Source organism: Schistocerca americana, chromosome 3 (assembly GCF_021461395.2).
Source record: "Schistocerca americana isolate TAMUIC-IGC-003095 chromosome 3, iqSchAmer2.1, whole genome shotgun sequence".
NCBI classification, from domain to species: Eukaryota; Metazoa; Arthropoda; class Insecta; order Orthoptera; family Acrididae; genus Schistocerca; species Schistocerca americana.
Window position 1 is genome coordinate 180,497,740 of NC_060121.1, and position 22,371 is coordinate 180,520,110.

The 22,371-nt window shown below is 40.0% G+C and overlaps 1 protein-coding gene across 1 annotated transcript in view; it reads right to left on the reverse strand.

Moving 5' to 3' along the window:
• Nucleotides 1–22,371, reverse strand: part of LOC124605957 (proto-oncogene tyrosine-protein kinase receptor Ret-like) — a 198,778-nt gene that overhangs the window by 80,445 nt on the left and 95,962 nt on the right. Inside the window, exon 9 of the mRNA XM_047137920.1 lies at nt 7,915–8,124. Coding sequence (XP_046993876.1) covers nt 7,915–8,124 — 210 coding nt within the window. The remainder of the gene's footprint in view (nt 1–7,914; nt 8,125–22,371) is intronic.

Below are 22,371 nucleotides of genomic sequence, written 5' to 3' on the forward strand. Positions count from 1 at the left end.
TTATCATTTAACAGAGAGAAATGAACATATTTACTATGTCACTGCCACATGTCTACATAATTGCACAGTTGGATTACTTTGCATTTATAAAATTGTACTTTGTCTGCATTTTGTGAACTATTCACATACATTTTCGAATATTGTATGTTATCACGATTTTTGAGGTATGCTTCAGGTAGATGACACTATTGAAATGGGCAGAGAGCTTTTTTTAAGAGGTCACTTCCGTAATTTTTCAACAAGTGAATATTTTTTATTTGTGTGAAGCTGTTGCTGTAGCTGAAAGTGCTGTTATAAATATTTTGGTGAAGAGTATAAGTGAACTTGACGTAATGTTCTTCTGTGCTGAGCTGCGCGCTATCCACCTTGAAATATACCCATTGTCGTGTTGCCTTTCAACTTTACTGGAGCCGCTTCAGCCACTTTGATGCTCGCCGCACACCTGCAAGCGCTCGTATAGTTGTAGAAAAGAGAGGCCATTGACCTCGATATTGACATTCCTTTGCAGAACACACCACAAACACGACGTACACTGCTCCTTCTAGACATATAATTACACTTCGGAGTTTGAACTTTGTGCTATTTACTGAAATGCTTATGGATTGATGAGAAATATTCTTACGTTTACACACCTAATTATGACTAGTGTCTCTCTACGACAGTTGAGAGGATTTCTACTGGCTTATGAAATATCACATGGCTATTTAATGCTGTTTTTATGGTTTGATTTGTACATATTTGCTTATTTTATTTGATATCTGGTTTCTGGCTGCACTGCAGCATTGGTTTTATAAAATAAAATTTAATACACATGTTAACGTGAACACTTTCTGTCAATAGATCCATTAAATAATTTTATGACCCACATTCTTAAAAAAGGAGGACTCAGAAAGGAAAGAATAATAAGAACGAGAAGGGACTAGTAAAAGGAAGTGCATACATAAGTTTCTTTGCAAGAACTTAGAATACTTTTTTTTGTACAAAAGTTGTTGTGGTGCAGCACTTTAGTGTTAAGACATGAAATAGAACCACTGCATTTCACACAGTTGATAGTGTCCCGTTCCTTGTGCTGACGTTTTGCATAGGTCTGATGATCACAGAGGAACACATGCTATTGTAAGCTTACACTACATTTCCTATATCTGAACTGCTGTCTTTACTGTAATATTTTTTCTGCTTGTGCATTGTTATGTTTAGGTATAAGTTATTGCGTTTGCTGCTGCTATTTGTCAGTCAATGTCCTACTGAATTTTACTTTGCATTACTGTACTAAGCCAGTTTTACCACTGATTTATTTTTCTTGTTTGCTGCATATTGCGTTATATTAGTTGTAACGTTGCATTTGCTTTGCTAATTTAGTTATGCTTCTGCTTGCTTTGCGAATCTGCATTTTCGTCATTGTTGTTTGTATTAATTTTTTGTGCTGCTGCATTTCCCCATTCTATATTTTATGTATCAGGACTCAGTAGGTTTAAGTTAGGTTAAGAGGGGGAACGCTATGTAAGAAAATGAGTTGTGATGAGTTGGGAAGAAACACTTTGAGAAGCTATAAGGAAAAGGTCTGGCCAAAGAGTATTGTATAATAAGGAACAATTGTTTTGAAAGAGGAAACAAACGGATATAAGTAGGTTATAGTGACAAAAGCTTTAGGTAGGATTTTCTTGGAATGAAACGATGATGTAAGATGAATATGGAAGTATAAGCACTGGTTGAAAGTATAAATACAGATAGGATACTTAGGTAGGATTTTTGTGGAAGCAAATGTTGAAGTAAGAGAGGTCTGTGAGAATTAAATGAAGTCTTGGCTGGAAATGAAGTAATTTTGGTTGAAAGTAAAGGAGATATGAGCATGAAGGATATTATTGAAAAGAGAAAAATTAAACAGAGGTACCAAATGCATATCACAAGCACTGCAGTTTCAAATGTTACACCTATACTTACACTCTGACACATTTACACTTGAAAACAGATCCTGTCCTTTCCTCTTGTGTTATTCCGGTTGTTTATGTGTACCCTTGTGGCTCTGTGTTTTTCCCATCTCTTTGTGTTCACCTGATAAGATAAATTTTGTAGAAATTTTTCCTTCTAGTACAGGGGCGCATTCACTATGATGTGGGATACTGTTATCCTCAAACAGAACCTCTGCTTTTGTACCATGTTCTTTACGTTAGGAAGATGTTCAGACATTATTTCTTCTGTTATGTTTTCTTTTAATATTCATGTGTCAAGCCAATGTTTCGATTGCTAATTTTATTTTTCATTTATTTACTTATGTCGTAATTCCTTTAACGCTCATGTATATGCTTATTTCTATTCTTTTTGTAAAGCCTGTATTACTACAAATTTCATTTGTTTTATCATGTTCTTTACTGTAACGATGTTTTCTTTACATTTGTAATTGCATTTTTATGCTGTAAAATTGTAATTGTATAGACACCAGTTCTATAAGTTAGGTAAATAATATGGATTCAACATTTGTCTGTTGATCATACTAAATGTATCAATTCTCAGAGATTATATGACTGTGTTGATAATTCAGCATTGCATTTAACAGCATTGCTGGTTGTAAGGATATTGCAACAAAAATTAGTGAGTGCACAAGTGGTGGCTCAAGGACTTATAATATCCATCAATACTGCCTAACCAGTGGTGGCTGTGGATTTCTGTATCATCCTCAAGGCTCTTCAGTTGTGCTTGTGCACCCCCACAGCCGCAGTGAATAGCTGCTGGCCGTCTGTACCAGAACTACCGTGGGTCGGCACCTTTGATGCGCCACTGCTATCATAATCTCTATTAAGGCTACAGTGTGTCTGCTCTGTGGTGACCCAACAATTCTACCGATATTCTTCAAGTCTTCGACTGATATCGGTGTCGGTGTGCTCTGTTGTGTCCCATTACCAATCTTACCATACCACTTCAAAACTTCATGTCAAGAGTCAGCAGTGTGTTTCTGTGGGTGGAACAACACTTCTTCAAGACTGCATGGTTGTCCACTGCTTACTTGTGCATTTTCATATACTGGTCAGCGTTTGTGCGTAAAACTGGCATAGACTTCTCCCCTGATGAATTATTAGAACTGTCTTCAGGGACTGTGAGGATAATTATTACTTTATTGAACAACAGCATATTACTTGACCTTTATGTGCGTCTGCTCTATTTGATATTGTTAATATAAACATTTTAACAACTTAGTCTTGGCCACTGCCCGAAACACTTAGTAAAAATTTTTTCGGGCAGCCTTTTTGTATGTCGACTGCGCTATATACTGTGTTAATATCGCTGACGGTACACTGCGTCCTCAGTAAGAGATTCTGAGGTTGGGTGGACTAGCAGTTGGCAAGTGAATAGGGAACTGTATTGACATGTGAGACCCTGTGTTCATAGGACATGAGTTGTAGAGTGGGATGAAATGATGTGTTTATAAGATAATACGTGAGGAAATCTATGACGCTGGATGTCTGGTTAATAATGTTGGGGCAGTGGAATTATTGACAACTATATAATGTTTTGGAACTGGATGTCACTTGAATAAGGTTAAATTTTATAAATACATTGTTCGCTCTTCAACAAAATCTTTGTTTCGCTAACCATATGCCTCCTAGTGGTAAGAGCCTATAGCAGTTATAATGTATTTATCTTGTTAACTGTAGTTACTTCTTGCTGTAATTGATGTAATTCATGTTATGAAGATTTTGTGGGAGGTAAGGGACTTATGAAAAAGAATGGGGTTTGCACTATTGGGTTTCGTGACTGAAATGAGTTTAGGCAATTAATAGAGTTGGAGGTAGTTTCATACTTCTTTAATTTCATATTTTTGGATGTCTATTACTGTTAGGATTTTTTGTAATTCAGGACCATTCTTTTGTGTTAATTATTCGAAGTCATGTTGTCCATGTATAGCAGTCAGATTGTGTTGGGCTTGATTATTGTGGGTAATAAATGAATAGGTTAAGTTTTATTTGTGTGTGTAAGGGAAAACTCTGCAGGTCAGTGTTTCATAAAAATAATCAAAGACGTAGTTTCAATTTCTTTTAGAGACAAAAATACCCAGTTAGCATCGATTTCAAAATTTCCTAGTAAACATAATTTCTAGGTACAATGAATTAGGTTTTTCTATTACTGTAACCGATATTTACTGTGACATATATTCATTTATAAAACCTTTTTCTTGCTTTTATAGTATTTATTTTCCATGCGGAAAACATTGGTTTACAGACAAAAAAATAAATGCTTTAGTCAAAAGTCTTACGTCGATAATTTGTCTTTTAATAGATAAAAACATACAGAAATGAAGGTCCATATGTCACCAAAGTCAATATACAAGTCATGTAATCATAGATAGTTCATACACAGACTTTTGGACACTTGAGAATGGTCTCTGCATTTTTTTCTGTCACAAGTAACAGACAACTTGTCCGAATTGGCAAATTTTAGGGTGTGCAATGTGGTGAAGATTTGACTGACACATAACTACTAAGGCTGAGTAATGTATAGACAATGATTTTCTTCTGATGAATATTTTCAGCCATTTATATATACATACTTTCTGGTGGGAGAAAGAAAATATAAGAATTAAATGAATAAATAAGGATGATGACACTCTGCAGCAGAATGTGCGCTGATATGAAACTTGCTGTCGGATTAAAACTGTGTGCCGGACTGTGTGACTCGAGTTCGAGTCTCGGTCCGGCAGATAGTTTTCACTCGTCAGGAAGTTTTAGAATGATGACACTTGTTGATGAAAATTTTTGCTTATATAACGAGGTCAGTGCATGGAAGTGCTGTCTTTCCTAAATTTAGAACACAGGCAAAATTTGGCAAATAAATTATTTATCACTCAGATTTTATTAAATTATATTGGTCAAACTTTCATCTATTCCTCTTACACATAATGAGAATAGTTACGCAATTATACAAGACACTCGCCGACGCAATTAGTGGAATTTCTTGAGCGATAGTTCTTTAGAATGGTATCTCTTGCTGTGTTTACAAACAGTTTTACAATGTTGTTTCCATATAGGGAAACGAGTGCATATTCCTAAGCATTTTTCAAAGTGAATGCACACTGAATTTGCACTCTCGAGTCAACATAAAAAAATTAAGCACTAAAAAATAAGTAGAGAGCTGTTTTTCATTGAGTGGTAGCTTTGAATTACTAAGGCATCGATTGCTGGACTTTGTGAAATTTTTCAACGTGAAGAGGAAGAAGTTTCTTTGTTAAGAAAATGAATATTATCAACTTTGAATATGTGATAAATATTAAACTGTCCCGTGTTTTCATAACATTACAACCCCTGGGTCCTCTAGGAGCAACTTAGATTATACTTTATTTCTCATACATAATTTGTATTTGTTTTACAGACCTTTCTTACTTTTACATTTCTAAGCTCATCACATTAGGTCTCTTAAGTTTTAAATTCAATAAACTGGAAATAAGATGTTTCAGGTTTAAAAAGAAGATGAATTTCATTCTGTAAGTCATGAAATCACAGCTTGTGCGATTTGAGAAGCTCCATTTCTGTAACGCCAAGGAACAAATGTCGTGGGACTTCTGAAAGCATTTATGAGTACTCAGAAACACACAATATATCTGCACTGTATATTACAACGAATTAACTTAGTCCACTTAAACGAAGTCATACATGCACACAAACTATATGACAGCACATCTGAGTTCAACGTACTTTAACATTCAACTGCAATGAGCAAGAAAATGTAACATTTGTTTCTCGAGCTTCAGATATACACATAAATACGCACACAGACATACACAAACATTTCGTATAATTATTTACATCTCCCAGTTTGTTTTATCTTTCTTATGTTTTGCCTTTCTTTTATTTTCACTTGCTATACACTCATGTCATAAAAATGTATTATTAATCTGCTATGTACACATCAGCTTGAATGCTTAAGCTCTTCGTTTCATAAAGGCGTAATTTTTGTGAAAGTAACTGGAATATATACAAATCATTCCAGTGAAATCCTAATTCAAGCGCCACATAATGTGAGAATTTTATTTTCTTCGGCGCACTGAATTTTAATAATCCATAACAGAAATATCAAACATCAATTTAAACAATAAAGTCTAATGTTCTTTAGACTGCCTCACACAAATAGTTCTATATGATGACATTAATATTATAACTTGATTTAGATACGTCTGAATCAAAATTCTGAACAGCTGGATCTATGACCCCAGAATAATATCGTTAATCACATTGTCCAAAAACGTAGCTTTCGAAAGCTTTTCTTTGAATATTTCAAGCAATAATGACAGCTGGACAATCAGTGAACACCCAGTTTAGTTTCTGAAATGGTAATAAATGAACAAAGCATATGTGAGAAGACGTGTCGATGACCATACATATAAATCGGCGCCAATGTGGCCTCAGTTGAGCTGACTTGGTCAGTGAATATGTGGTTAGCACCTGCTTTTACCACTCTGTTCCGCCGCTTGCGGCAGGTGGTTATATCTGCCTGTGCTCGTTTCAGTGACTCTGTTTTTTCGATGGAGAAGTGAATATACACGTGGGAACTGTCGTGACGGTGCAGCTTTGGTCGCCTCAGTGTTATTTTTTGGCGTGCCTTGTACACGGAGTTGCGGTGTACTCAACGCCCCTATGGTAGAAATTGCAGTTTCGTCTGTCGACTAAAAAGCTGTTCACGATGTTTGCCGATATATTTTGGGGAGTCAGGGAACCATACCAATGTGCTGTCCTTATGAGCAGTAGCAGCGTGGAAAACGTTTTAGATCCGACACTGCTGACGACGTATCACTGGCATCCTACTGACCCTACTGCAGAATTTGTCAGCGAGTTTATGTTAGTTCTTGGAGTCACATTGTGCTCAGGGACATTCTGTTGTAAATCACTCTTTCATCTGATTGCCAACAACTGATTATGATGCCAGCCAGAAGCCTTCTGGGCACTGATCAGAACGTTGTCTTCCTGACAGTGATTTTTTAGGACGAACACTACTGTCAGCCCTTTATTGGTGTTTTGCAGGGTGTCCAAAATCAAACTGGCTCAGAAAATGTTTCATGAACCTTATGGCAGGCAAACCATGTATGTCATCCGCAGCGGACTATGTAATTTGGGGTGCCTACCTCAACGTGCATGAATTGTCTCGAGGGTCAGTTTTATTTTTCCGGCTCTGTAGACTCTGAGTTGCACCATTGGTGGCCTAACTTCCTCACAACGACTTCTGAGTTGTCCTGGTGGCCTACCTTCCTCACAAAGACTTCTGAGGTGTCCTGTACTTGGCTGAGGAATTGAAAGGAGGACCACACTGAATTCAGGTAAAGGCTGGTAACGAAGGTGCTGCTTACGGCAACGCTTTATCGGGAGAAATGTACTGTGTAACCGGGCACACAGGCGAATGCTGTACATGGAGGCCGTAAAGTGATAGTTCCAATTGTACCACTGATTTGTAGTAGGAATGAACTAGTTTTGGGCATCATACACGCCGAATGATACCAGGCTCTTCAGTTTTCGGGTTGTATCACATTGTACAGACCGCTGATGTCGCTGTTGCTATTGAAGTTAATATGTAGTCCAAGCTGCGCGTTTTCTAAAGGATAGCCGTGGTCTCTGGATGGTGTGAGGAAAAGTGCTACCAGGTGGCACTCCATGATGACATCATTTACTGGAAGGTGACGCCGACGCGTGTTGTTTCTGACGCTGCTAGTTTTCAGTGGAAGAGTGTACAATGACTGGCTCAACTCCGTGTGACGTCACGATGTTGACCGCGGTTGAGGTTGCAGCCGCCGCTGCAGCAGCTGTTCGGTGCGGGACTCGGTGGCGCCTGGTCGACCTGCCTGGCGCCTTGCGTCTCTTGGACGGCTGCCGCTGCTGCAGCTGCCCTGTTGGGGGGAGGAAGGCGTACTCTGGCTGAGCCGTCTGCTGATATCACATCCTGAAAGACGGCCGCTGCTGCTGCTGCTGCTGCTGGTGCTGTTGCTGCTGCTGTTCGGTGGGAGGGAACGTGTAGTCTGGGCTCAGGTTGGAGAAGTCGACGTAGACAGGTCTGCGGCCCAGGGCGCCCTCCAGGTGCTTCGAGATGGTCGCAAACGACGGCCGGTCGTCCGCGTTGTGCGACCAGCACATCATCATCAGCGAGTACCTGCCGACAGCGACGTCACGGTGTGTACTCATACAAGACGCACTTTCCGCTTTAAATCACATAGCCTGTGTAAATTCCAGAAAACATTACATGACACTTATAATCAATATTCAGTCGACAGGGGGATTCAGTAATATATAAGAAACTATCAGTCTCGATTGCGGTAATGAAACCAACCATTACCTAGGTTTCATCCCAAACAATTGAGACTTCTTCAGAAGATATACCTGAACCTACAATATGTCTAAGAGGGCATAGTCTAAAAATAAAACTGAAACAGCCTGAATAGGCGTAGTCACATTTTAAAAAAGCGGTACATAAGTACTAAGTCAACACCAAGAGCGCTGCAGTCATAGATTGTGCGGCTGGTCCCGGCGGAGGTACGAGTCCTCCCTCGGGCATGGGTGTGTGTGTTTGTCCTTAGGATGATTTAGGTTAAGTAGTGTGTAAGCTTACGGACTGATGACCTGTGTAGTTAAGTCCCACAAGATTTCACACACATTTGAACATTTTGAACAACACCAAGACTTAAGCTCTGGCGTCACCATGGACCCCATTAGGTGAGCCTCGGGACCTCACGTGAAACTAAGCAGGACTAGATAACGCGCTGCAAATCAACATGGCGGGGAACATTGCGCATGTCTGACTGAGACCACGACTGTCAAAGATAAAAGACCAACGCAGTAATATCTTAAGACAAATAACTTATGGAAATGTTGAAATTCTTATACATAAACCCTGTGCACCAAGTTATGACTAAAGTGTAACAAACTATGCATGGATTTATATAAGTTCGAACACACTACCCCAACTTACACTATTAGGATATATCGACCCTTTCACAATGCACCCATCGTTATTTTATGTCCTATGCCATCTTTCATTAAAACGATGGGTCCGTTATGCAGAATCGTTGTGATATATTCTAATAGTGTAAGTCCGGGTAGTGTGTTCGAACTTACATAAATCCATCCATAGTTTGTTACATTGGTGCAGAGGCTTCATGGTTCAAATTGTTCTGAGCACTATGGGACTTAACTCCTGAGGTCATCAGTCCCCTAGAACTTAGAACTACTTAAACCTACCTAACCTAAGGACATAACACACATCCATGCCCGAGGCAGGATTCGAACCTGCGACAGTAGCGGTCGCGGGGTTCCAGACTGTAGCGCCTAGAACCGCTCGGCCACCCCGGCTGGCGCAGAGGCTTTATGTTTAAGATTTTCAAAATTTCTATAAGCTATTTGTTTTAAGATATTACTGCGTTGGTCTTTTATCTTTGATAGCCATGGCCTCAGACATGCGCAATGTTCCCCGCAATGTTGACTTGCAGCGCGTTATCTAGTCCTACTTAGTTTGACGTGAGCTCCCGAGGCCCACCGCACGGCATCCATGGAGACGAGGCGCACGCCAGAGCTTAAGTAAAGTCTTGGTGTTGACTTGGTACTTACGTACCGCATTTTTAAAATGTCACTACGCCTATGCAGGCTGTTTTGGTTTTATTTCTAGACCATGCTCTCTTAGACATATTATAGATTCAGGTATATCTTCTGAAGAAGTCTCAATTATTACCGCAATCGAGGCTGATAGTTTCTTCTATATTAGATTATCACGATTGCTGACTGTGCTGCAATGCTGAAAGTACAAGGATTCAATAATATACGTCCAGTTTCATAAAGATATCTTTTCTATATCTCTATAAACAATTTAGGAGACAATCTGAGCAGCCCCTTTAAATTGTTTGCAGATGATTCAGTCATTTACCGTCTTGTAAAGTCATCAGATCATCAAAACAAACTGGAAAATGATTTAGACAATAGGGCTTTATAATGGGAAAAGTTGCAATTGACCCCAAATAAAGAAAAATGTGAAGTCATCCATATGAAATCTGTTTCGGTTACACAACAAATAAATACCTGGGAATCACAATTACCAACAAGTGACACTGGAACGGTTGCATAGATAATGTTGTGGAGAAGGCAAACCAAGCACTGCGTTGTATTGGCAGAGCAATTGGAAGGTGCAACATACTTACTAAAGAGCTTCTTACATTATTCTGCTAAAACACTGCTCAGCTCTGTAACATCCTTACCAGATAGGATTGGAGGATGTCCACAGAAGAGCTGCTCGTTTTGTATTATCGCGAAATAGGGAAGAGACATGGGGATCGTTAGGAAAGTCCAGGAAAGTGTAATAGGATCGTTATTATTCTGTACATAACACAGACTTGCCCTTTCCATCTTAAAAACCGGCAGGCAGCTAGAGCCCTCAAAATCACATGGGAAGAAACATCACTAGAACACTGTACGTATCCCAAATACCTAGCGGTCACCATTGACCGTGTATTAACATGTAAGAGGCACTGCCTACATTCCAAGCAAAAAGTGGCAGCTAGCAGGCACAACGTATGGAGCACACGCCAACACTATGAGAAACTCTTCCCTTGCATTGTGTTACTCTACCGGAGAATACGCAATCCCAGTGTGGTTCAATTCTTGCCATGCCTAAACAGTAGATATCGCTCTTAATGATACTTGTCGTATCATCACTGGGTGCCTGAAGCTTACTCCTCTGGATAAACTGTACAGCCTAGCGGGAATTACACCCCCAGACATCCGCCGAGATGTAGCAGCAAAAAGTGAGAATAAAAATCAGAAATTTCCGAAGTTCACCCCCCTCCCCCCCAATACGGCTATCAACCAGTAAACGCACGACTAAAATCCAGAGGCTCTAGCTGGGGCACCACGGCAATGCTGATTCGAACTATGGCGTGCAACGCTTACCAGTACTGTGGGATGGATTACACCAAGCGAAAGACTACCACCCGGCTACACAGAGAATTCGAGTACATGGTGATCCCTCAACAGACTATGTTCGGGTGTCACGAAATGTAAGAGCAATCTAAGTGGGGTGTCCTAGAGGAATGGCCACTCTGTGTGGAGCTACGCAGACGACCTTCCACCTGCTCCACTGTACCCAAAGTCCAGCAACATGCACAATAGAGGACCCGCTACATGCAATGCCAAATCCAACAGAGGTCGCTAACTTCAGGGCGGCAAAAGTGTAAATAATTGTCTTGTAAATATATATACACTTACGACATGTAAATATTGTACATCATTTTATACATCGTAAATCCTTGGGTAACAGAAGAGAAAATGAATTTAATTGATGAAAGGAGAAAATACAAAAAGGCAGTAAATGAAGCAGGCAAAAAAGAATACAAACATCTGAAAAAATGAGATCGACGGGAAGTGCAAAATGCCTAAGCAGGAATAGCTAGAGGACAAATACAAGGATGTAGAGGCTTATCTCACGAGGGGTAAGATAGATACTGCCTACAGGAAAATTAAAGAGACCTTTGGAGAAAAGAGAACCACTTGTATGAATATCAAGAGCTCAGATGGAAATCCAGTTATAAGCAAAGAAGGGAAAGCAGAAAGGTGGAAGGAGTATATAGAGGGTATATACAAGGGCGATGTACTTGAGGACAATATTATGGAAATGGAAGAGGATGTAGATGAAAATGAAATGGGAGATATGATACTGCGTGAAGAGTTTGACAGAGCACTGAAAGACCTGAGTCGAAACGAGGTCCCGGGAGTAGACAACATTCCATTAGAACTACTGACAGCCTTGGGAGAGCCGGTCCTGACAAAACCCTACCATCTGGTGAGCAAGATATATGAGACAGGCGAAATACCCTCAGACTTCAAGAAGAATATAACAATTCCAATCCCAAAGAAATCAGGTGTTGACAGATGTGAAAATTACCGAACTATCAGTTTAATAAGTCATGGCTGCGAAATACTAACGCGAATTCTTTGCAGACAACGGAAAAACTAGTAGAAGCCGACCTCGGGGAAGATCAGTTTGGATTCCGTAGAAATATCGGCACACGTGAGGCAATACTGACCCTACGACTTATCTTAGAAGCTAGATTAAGGAAAGGCAAACCCACGTTTCTAGCATTTGTAGATTTAGAGAAAGCGTTTGACAATGTTCATTGGAATACTCTCTTTCAAATTCTGAAGGTGGCAGGGGTAAAATACAGGGAGCGAAAGGCTACTTACAATTTGTACAGAAACCAGAAGGCAGTTATAAGAGTCGAGGGACATGAAAGGGAAGCAGCGGTTGGGAAGGCTGTGAGACTTGTAGCCTCTCCCCGATGTTATTCAATCTGTATATTGAGCAAGCAGTGAAGGAAACGGAAGAAAAATTCGGAGTAGGTATTCAAATCCATGGAGAAGAAATAAAAACTTCGAGGTTCGCCGATGACATTGTAATTCTGTCAGAGACAGCAAAGGACTTGGAAGAGCAGCTGAACGGAATGGATAGTGTCTTGAAAGAAGGATATAAGATGAACATCAACAAAAGCAAAACGAGGATAATGGAATGTAGTCGAATTAAGTCGGGTGATGCTGAGGGAATTAGATTACGAAATGAGACACTTAAAGTGGTAAAGGAGTTTTGCTATTTGAGGAGCAAAATAACTGATGATGGTCGGAGTAGAGAGGATATAAAATGTAGACTGGCAATGGCGAGGAAAGCGTTTTTGAAGAAGAGAAATTTGCTAACATCGAGTATAGATTTAAGTGTTAGAAAGTCGTTTCTGAACATATTTGTATGGAGTGTAGCCATGTATGGAAGTGAAACATGGACGATAAATAGTTTGGACAAGAAGAGAATAGAAGCGTTTGAGATGTGGTGCTACAGAATAATGCTGAAGATTAGATGGTAGGTCACATAACTAATGAGGAGGTACTGAATAGGATTGGGGAGAAGAAAATTTGTGGTACAACTTGACTAGAAGAAAGGATCGGTTGGTAGGACATGTTCTGACGCATCAAGGGATCACCAATTTAGTATTGGAGGGCAGCGTGGAGGGTAAAAATCGTAGAGGGAAACCAAGAGATGAATACACTAAACAGATTCAGAAGGATGTAGGTTGCAGTAGTTACTGGTAGATGAAGAAGCTTGCACAGGATAAACATGGAGAGCTGCATCAAACCAGTCTCAGGACTGAAGACCACAACAACAACAACAAATGCTTCTGACACGAATAAAATAAATAAATCTACATAAACAAATGACTTGGCCGTCACGGTGGGAACCAGTATGCGGTTGTTTCCTGATGATGCTGTGATGTACGGTAAGGTGTCGAAGTTGAGTGACTGTAGGAGAATACAAGGTGACTTAACAAAATTTCTAGTAGGTGTGATGAATGGCTGTTAGCTCCAACTGTAGAAAAATGTATGTTAATGCGGATGAGTAGGAAAAGCGAACCCGTAATCTTCGGAGACAGAATTAATAGTGCCCTGCTTGACAAAGTTGCGTCGTTCAAATATCTGGGCGTAACGTTGCAAAGCGATATGAAATGGAACGATAATGTGAGGACTGCGGGAGGAAAGGCGGATGGTCGACTCCGGTTTATTGGCAGAATGCTAGGAAAGTATGGTTCATCTGTAAACGCTTCTGGATTTGTTACTGGTAGGTTCGAATAACACGTAAGTATTGTGGAGATGCTTGAAGAATTCAAATTGGAATCCCTGGATGGAAGGCGATGTTCTCATTAAAAATCAATTTTGAGAGAATTGAGAGGACCGGCGTTTGAAGTTCACTGCAAAATGATTGTGTTGCTTCTAACATGCACTGCGAATGAATATGAGACGTTAGGTCTCATACGGAGACCTATGGCGTAACGAAAGAATTGGTGTGCATTTTTTATCGTTTTGATGCGTCTTTCTCGGATAATTCTATATAAATCAGAGTTCTTCCCCAATTTTACATTTTTCTCGACTTCAGCGCCATCTATCAATGGTTTTAAAAAAATGTTTCAGACAAAACTTGATTGCTTTTTTGTGGAGAATCCGAATCTGCAATAAAAAATCGGTGTTTCCCTTTAAGATTTAAAAGTTGCCTCCTGCCCCATTCAAGGCGGCGGGGATGTGATGACCCTCTTTGATCTTATGAACTTGTCTTACCAACTATTTTTACCCGATGTATAGTTTTCGACATGATCTCATCCGAAACATCAGATGGACCACCCTGTACCTAGTTAAGTAACTCCACCACCGCTCCAACATAAAACTGTCTAGCATGTTGTGCACTGGTCGTTGATGTTGCTTATATGTTTATTACTTGCATATGCTGAAAATTGTAGGCAATACTTTCGTCCGTTTTTGGTAATGATATGGAGCTATTTCTCAATCCTTCTTGTGTAATACTGCCGTACCCGCTGCGCTGTCTCATGGTTGGGTCCTGTTTGGTTTGTGGGATGTAGTTAGTGATCAGTATCGAGCTTAATGAACTGGCCCACATAAGGTTTGTTACACGCAGAGTGGGTCTTCTACTCTGTGAGTTGTCTTTTATCCATTTGTGTTGATGTAACCTTTTCTATGTCTTTTGTCCTTTACCTTTCAGGCGTTGGTTGACAATCCAATTGGCCCCTTGTGAATGGCCTGAGTGAATGTTGTCGTCCATTTTTGATTCAGTTTGCTCACTGGGATTGCAGCATTTGCTTCGCGAATATTCGAAACGTCGCCTCTTACACTATTAACAGTAGTCGTGATTGGACTCGAAAGGCGTGTTGGTGGGTTGACGGTACACACTAGATTCGAGTGTCGAGGTTGGAATTTCTAGTTGTGGAACAATATATGCGTGATTTGCTGACTCAGTTTGGGTTTTACGGTCTTATTTAATTGTAATGATTTATTGTTAGATTGAATCTGAATGCTACTAACGAGTGCGAAGTGCTTCGGTAAGGTTCTTGACTCGTGGCTCTGTCTGTATAGGTTACGGGTTCTGTTTTCATTCGCAAGGTGTCATCCCGTATGACGGGGTTTATTCGTTTTGCTTTTGGTTTGCGGCGAAAGATGAGCATGGAGGTGACCTACGGCTCCGTAGCACTCACACGAGCGACTCTGTTGTTCATATTGAATTAGAGCTTCTTATTCCTGTATATTTCGATAAGACGGGATACGTTTAAGGAGGTCTTGGCGCACTTCTCGTATACTGCTGTTGAAATTATAGTGTTTCAAACTAGGAGTAAGGGCAGCATCGGTCGTAGATTTTTAATCCAACTACTTCAACAAATAGATCAATAATTTATCACCAATGCTGTGCTTCCTGCTGCCCAGGTGATTTCTCCCAAATGTTACGTAGAAATGGTCACCCAGCTCACGTGATTTGAAGCCATGTGAGTTCTTCTGTGGGAGAGTTTGAAATCTCGTGAGTAGGTCAACAGGCCACGATCACTTCCACAACTCGGAATCAAGATTCAGCGTTTAATTTCGGAACTAGAGACGCAATAAGTTAAGGAAATTTTCATCTAAAGAGCGAGAGTTTTTATTATAATTATATATTCAACTTTATCAATAAATTTGTATGTCACTGTGCAGTCGAAAGCTTCGTTCCTTATGGGACAATTTTTATTTGTTGATGGACATTTTCAAGTTTTTCTTCTCGGTGGTTTTTCATGTGTTGTACTAGTATCCTCTTAATAAACGGCGTACACAGGGTGTTACAAAAAGGTACTGCCAAACTTTCAGGAAACATTTTTCACACACAAAGAAAGAAAATATGTTATGTGGACATGTGTCCGGAAACGCTTACTTTCCATGTTAGAGCTCATTTTATTACTTCTCTTCAAATCACATTAATCATGGAACGGAAACACACAGCAACAGAACGTACCAGCGTGACTTCAAACACTTTGTTACAGGAAATGTTCAAAATGTCCTCCTTTAGCGAGGATACATGCATCCACCCTCCGTCGCATGGAATCCCTGATGCGCTGATGCAGCCCTGGAGAATGGCGTACTGTATCACAGCCGTCCACAATACGAGCACGAAGAGTCTCTACATTTGGTACCGGCGTTGCGTAGACAAGGGCTTTCAAATGCCCCCATAAATGAAAGTCAAGAGGGTTGAGGTCAGGAGAGCGTGGAGGCCACGGAATTGGTCCGTCTCTACCAATCCATCGGTCACCGAATCTGTTGTTGAGAAGCGTACGAACACTTCGACTGAAATGTGCAGGAGCTCCATCGTGCATGAACCACATGTTGTGTCGTACTTGTAAAGGCACATGTTCTAGCAGCACAGGTAGAGTATCCCGTACGAAATCATGGCGGTGAATCGAGGAAGTACAGTACATACAGATGAAACTAAAATGAGCTCTAATATGGAAATTAAGCGTTTCCGGATGCGTGTCCACATAACATCTTTTCTTTATTTGTGTGTGCGGAATGTTTCCTGAAAGTTTGGCCGTACCTTTTTGTAACACCCTGTATAGACGATCGGGAAGCGAGCACACGAGGTGCAAGCATCTGAACCTAAACCAGAAAGCTAACTGCGTGCTACGCTAGTCATTTTAATAACTAATGCCACGTTATAAGACACCGTGTGAGCTCGCTTTCGTTGATTAATTCTGACGCTTGCACCTTAAGTGATCGCTTTCTCATCGGTTATATCCGCCGTTTAATAAGCGATAATTGCACAACACATCGACAAATACGGCGCTCGAAAATTGCCCGTAAACCCGCAATTCACCAATCGGGCAAGGTGTGATAAATGGAACACTTGTGGAAAACATCAGAGGTGGAAAACTGCAAAATGAACCGTAAGAAATATACGGCTGCGGTACCCTACATGAAGAAAATGATTCTTAATTTGAAAATTATATTGGGCTGCTGTTGCTTTTTTGTGTAGCTAGTCACTGAAGCTGTAACCTGCAAAAGGGGAAGGTTAAAAGTAAGGAAGTGGTGTAATCTGTTCACGAGTTTTCATTAAATACGATGATCACTTACACCCGATATAGACCCGTGGTTCGGAATATTTAATGACCGTGTGCCTAGATCACAGGTAGCTGTTTCCACTCGGCGCTTATCTTCTCAATGCTGCAACCAGAAACCGGAGTTTAATGCTATATTTGTTTAATTAGTTAGCTGCAGGATGGAAGAGCACACACATAACGGGGACCACAAATATCTTCTAAAGATCCACGTATATTTTACCAGTGAAACGCACTAATGTGGGCTGGACCAGTCACAGACTGTTTTGATCCTACAATAGACGTATGTTGCAATTAGCACATTAGTCACAGCGGCTTTACTAACAGTGCACTGAAATCTACTGCCGTGCTGTTCCCTCGCACTGAATGTTAACTACCACCTCAGGCACTTACAAATCACTGTTGAGATAATTTGTTATCGGTACATTTTCTTATGATTAACATTAGTACATCCTAATGATGCTACCAGTCACTATCATGAGCGTACGGGTGACTTTTTTGCGACGTGTCTGGTTGTTGATCTCACGTCATGATATGCAAACGAAATTATCTGTTCTCGTGAATTTTGATTACGCAGTTTATAACCCTCTCTCAATTGCAGTGTCCACTGAGCTATGATCGAGTCCTCATCTGTTGATGTGGATGATTTTCCTTCGACGAAATGACACAGGAATGCGGAAGCTATATTTTTCATAATAATTTCCAAATAATTTTGGTGCTGAAACACGATGTAAAACAAACAGATGTACGGTAAGGGTTTTAATATTTTTGGCAGCGCAACAGCTGCCGCGTTTTTACGCCACTCGTCTAGAAATGCTAGTGGCGTCCACAGCGAAAGGTCACGCACCATTCTACACAATCACACCCAGCCCTCTCGAGAGAGTCAACTCTCGATTTGTAGGCGGGCAGCAATAGTATGGTAAGCTTACAAAATGTTGAGAGGGTATGTATTATCACTAGACCACGGATTTTTAGGTCGTAAAAAAGTGTGTTTTAGGCACCTAAAATCGGCTCCTTCAGTAGTTCATTTAGGCTACATAAAACCTAAAATAAGCTCTAATAAAAATGATGCAGAGAAAATAAAAATAAATTAAAATACACAGTGTTGACAGTATGAACATCTCATTAGTCATTAAAACAAGGAGAATGAATATTTAGGCAGTTACAGAGCACAGCAATCTGCAACATTAATACTGAACATAACTCCAAATATTTTTGAGTTCCTGCAAGATAAAGATCTCCGTAAAAAAGATGAGGCAATGGTTTAATTAATACATTCGTAGTTTCACATATTCTGACCATAGTTGTCTTCACAATAAATAACCAAAATCTTTTCTAGGTTTTGTAGTGAAAAACTGTGGCGCTTGTCAGTCAGAATCAGTTTATACGCTGAAAAAGAACGTTCTACATCGACATATGTGACAGGGGAGTACTTCATTTTCGGCACATGTTGGACGGGAATGCCGCAGTCAGGAGTGCTGGATTTTCCACTAAGTATGTCGACAGCTGTACACAACTCCTTCAGCCCAGTGTTTTTCTGCAAAACCCTATAAAGAGTATTTGGTATTAACAGGGATAGCGATATAAAAAAATAAAGAAAGACCGAAGTGTTAGGCAAATACGAAGCATGAGCACATATCAACTAGCCACCTTGCTGCACGCTGGGCAGAAAATATTTTTTCCATCTGTCGTATAGCGTGGAAAAACTTGGAGCCACTGTGTTATATGATGAAATACGCACTTTTTAGGATATTAAAGCCGAAATAGGCAAAAATAGGCACTAACCTCGAAATAGGCTTTTTAGGTCCTATAGAATTAACGCTATTAGGTGTAAATAGTCATGAAACGCGTAAGTACAAATTTTTATGCAAATAGGAACGCAGGAACAAAATAAGTTTTTACCTAAAATCCGCGGTCTAATTATCACCTAGTAAATGTAATATTCCGTTTTGACCAATGTTTTTATAACATACACTTTTAAGCGTTTCAGCTATTCAGCTATTCTGATTCTGCATCAGAATCTGTTAGATAAAGAGGCAAATGAGACGTTCTGCTACCCAATGATGCAATTTTATATTTAAGTAGGGTGTTTCAAATAATTTGTTATTCTCTCTAATTTACGAAACAATAAGTGAGAGAATATTTATTGAGGTAGATAAACATAAGAAACATTACTCTTTCTGCGGAGTTAAGAAAACAGTTTCTGTACTTATTCCAGAGAATTACACCAACGAGATATACTTTTATCAAGACAATGTAATTTTTAAAGGTTTCAGGAATTACTGCAATCAATCGCCGTTTTTTCTTCAATTTTTATTCCAAATCCAGAAAGGTTAAAAGTTTTATAATTTAATTTTTATGTCATGTAGATGATGTATTTTAACAAGTTGTGCACAAATCAGTTTAAATCAAATTTATAACAATTTCAGTTGAGAAGACAAAAGCATTCGAAGTTTTAGGGGCAGATACAGCATTCCGTACATAACTGTCTGTGTTTAGATGGATTTTTGGGTGCGAAATGTTCTTTTGAGGAGGTGTTCAAACTAGCGCTCATTTTACGGAACTTGCAACTCAATAATAAACAGAAGTTTTTAACATTTTACAACTGCCATTATTTTTAACCTTGCTTATCCTTTTAAGGTATTATTTTGGAAAAAATGCATATAGAAAACGTAAGTGGATATAATGGGTGCTGTTATCTTCCCTGCTTACCCTATGGCCTAAAGTTTTTCCCTTCCTTCATTTCCTGTAGCCCTCTCTTCCGTAATTTCGGTATAAATAGCACATGATAGCATTTTAAACGAGTCCCTTTTAAAACGTGATAATGTGATGTATAATCCAGTGACTTATTTTATACGTCTTTGCGATGTTAACAGTGCGTAACTAGAACTGTTAAATATCACGACGAAGCTGTTAATTGATTAATCACTTCTGAAGACAGTAATCAATAGCCGTAGTCTGAACCTGTAGTTACTAAGCGATCTTCACGTAATAGATTACTTTCTTTTCTGGTTATGTTGTAGTATTAGGCGCAGGTTTCATCTTACTGGAAATAGACTGGGAGACTCCACTACTTATGGAGCAGTGACAGGGATGGAAAATCATGTGAAATGTTCTAAATACCTTCTCTGAAAATTGCACTAAGCAGCATATCAGAGAACTAACTCGTGAGGGCAATGGCTCCAAGCTTATCGACTCAGTTAGCGTTGAACAGGGAATCGGTGATCATAAGAATGTCACAGTATCACTAAATAAGACTGCAAATAATAATATGTAGAATGTAGGAAGATATTTCCGATTGTCAAGAGCGACAGGAAACAGTTTTTGGATTACTATGAGCGGTCAACACGAAAACCGTTTCCAGCACTGATAATGATGAGTATCAAAGGACAAAATTCGTGAGTGTTGTGCGGTACGCCTTAGATACACGAATATATTTGCCGAGCAAGGATATGAGAAGTGTGAAAGACTCGCCGTCGTTCGCCAGTCACGTTAGAAAGCTGCTGCGAAAGCAATGTGTGCTTCACTGCAAGTTAAACGTACCCAGAACCCTGTAGACAAACAAAAAACGAACCAAACCAAATTTAGCGTGAGGAGAACCACACGGGAAGCAATAATCGAATTCGTAAGTAAATTTCTATCCACCGACTTGACAGGAAGTCCTAAGAGTTTTGGTCTTATGTTACACCAATGAAGGAATCGAAACCATCTGTCGACTCCGTGATCATGATGGGATAGAAACAAAGGATGATGGAGAGAAAGCAGAAATATTAAATCGCGTTTCTACAAAACCATTTCCCCGAGGAGTACTGTGCTGTAGTTCCTCCTTTAAAGATACATAAGAACGACAATTATCGAAGTAAGTCACCATGGAATATCAACACGACCGAATTTGGTAAATAAAGGAAAATCCACTGAATCTGGCATGAAATAAATTCAATTCTACGTCAAGTATGCGAAAGAACTTCTTTTCTAGCAACAGTGTCCTGTAGGTGGCTACAGGGGCAAAGCTTTTCTATAGATCGGAAAAAAGCCAAGATCATTCCCGTCTCGAAGAAAGTTCATCGAACAGACACACAAAAGTATAGCCCTATGTCAATAAAACTTTTCAGGGTTTGTGACCGCATTGTCAATATGTGACCTTTTTCAGGGTGTTATTGTTTTTGTAAAACCATCCTGAAGAAGGTCACTTGCAATAGTAACCGAAACGTCGGTAGTTTTACACATTGGCAAATTGGTCACAAAACCAGAAAAATTTTGTTGATTGTGACTATGGCCGCGGAAGCCTACGTTTATATATAGCCCTATTTCTAAAAGGTTCAAATGGCTCTAAGCACTATGACTTAACATCTGAGGCCATCAGTCCCCTAGACTTAGAACTACTTAAACCTAACTAACATAAGGACATCACACACATCCATGCCCGAGGCAGGATTCGAACGAGCGACCGTAGCAACAGCGACGTTCCGGACTGAAGAGCCTAGAACCACTCTGCCACAGCGGCCGGCGCCCTGTGTCTCTGACATTGACCTGTTACAGAATTTTGGAAAATGTTTTAAGCTCGCTAGCTATGACATCTGTGAAGACCGAAAATGTTCTCTGTAGGAATTACCACAGGTTTCCAAAACAACTATCGTCTGATATCCAGCTCGCTCTATTCGTCCACAAGACGCCAGAAGCGGTAGATAACGTGGCTCACGTTGATAGTGTGTCCTTGATTTCCAGACGGCGTTCGGCACAATTCAGCACTTTCGCGAAATGAACAAAGTAAGAGATAGCGGAATATCAGACCAATTGCGTAAGTGCAGTAAACAGCTTCTAAAAACAGAACATACAATGTGTTTCTCAACGGAGGCAGATCTTCTGACGAAAAAGTAACCTCTGGCGTATGCGAAGGTAGTGATCTAGTGGATAACATCGGAAGTTCCATGAGGATTTTCACAGCTGTGATACACAAAGAAGACGCAGCACTAAAAAAACCATACCGAAAGTCAAGATGCCCTGCAGAAAATCGGCGCTTAAAGTAAGGATTACCAACGGGCTCTAAAGATTTTCATAAGTAACGTACTGAGCATAAACAGATATGAAGGCGCGTTATTTTTTAATTACCGATGAAAGAGGCGCATGTAGACCATACATAAATACATTACTGGCCATTAAAATTGCAAACCACGAAGATGACGTGCTAAAGACGCGAATCTTAACCGACAGGAAGAAGATGCTGTGATATGCAAATGACAAGCTTTTCAGAGAATTCACACAAGGCTGGCGCCGGTGGACAGCTACAACGTGCTGACATGAGGAAAGTTTCCAACCGATTTCTCATACACAAACAGCAGTTGACAGGCGTTGCCTGGTTAAAAGTTGTTATGACGCCTCGTGTAAGGAGAATAAATGGATACAATCATGTTTCCGACATTGATAAAGGTCGGATTGTAGCCTATCGCGATTGCGAT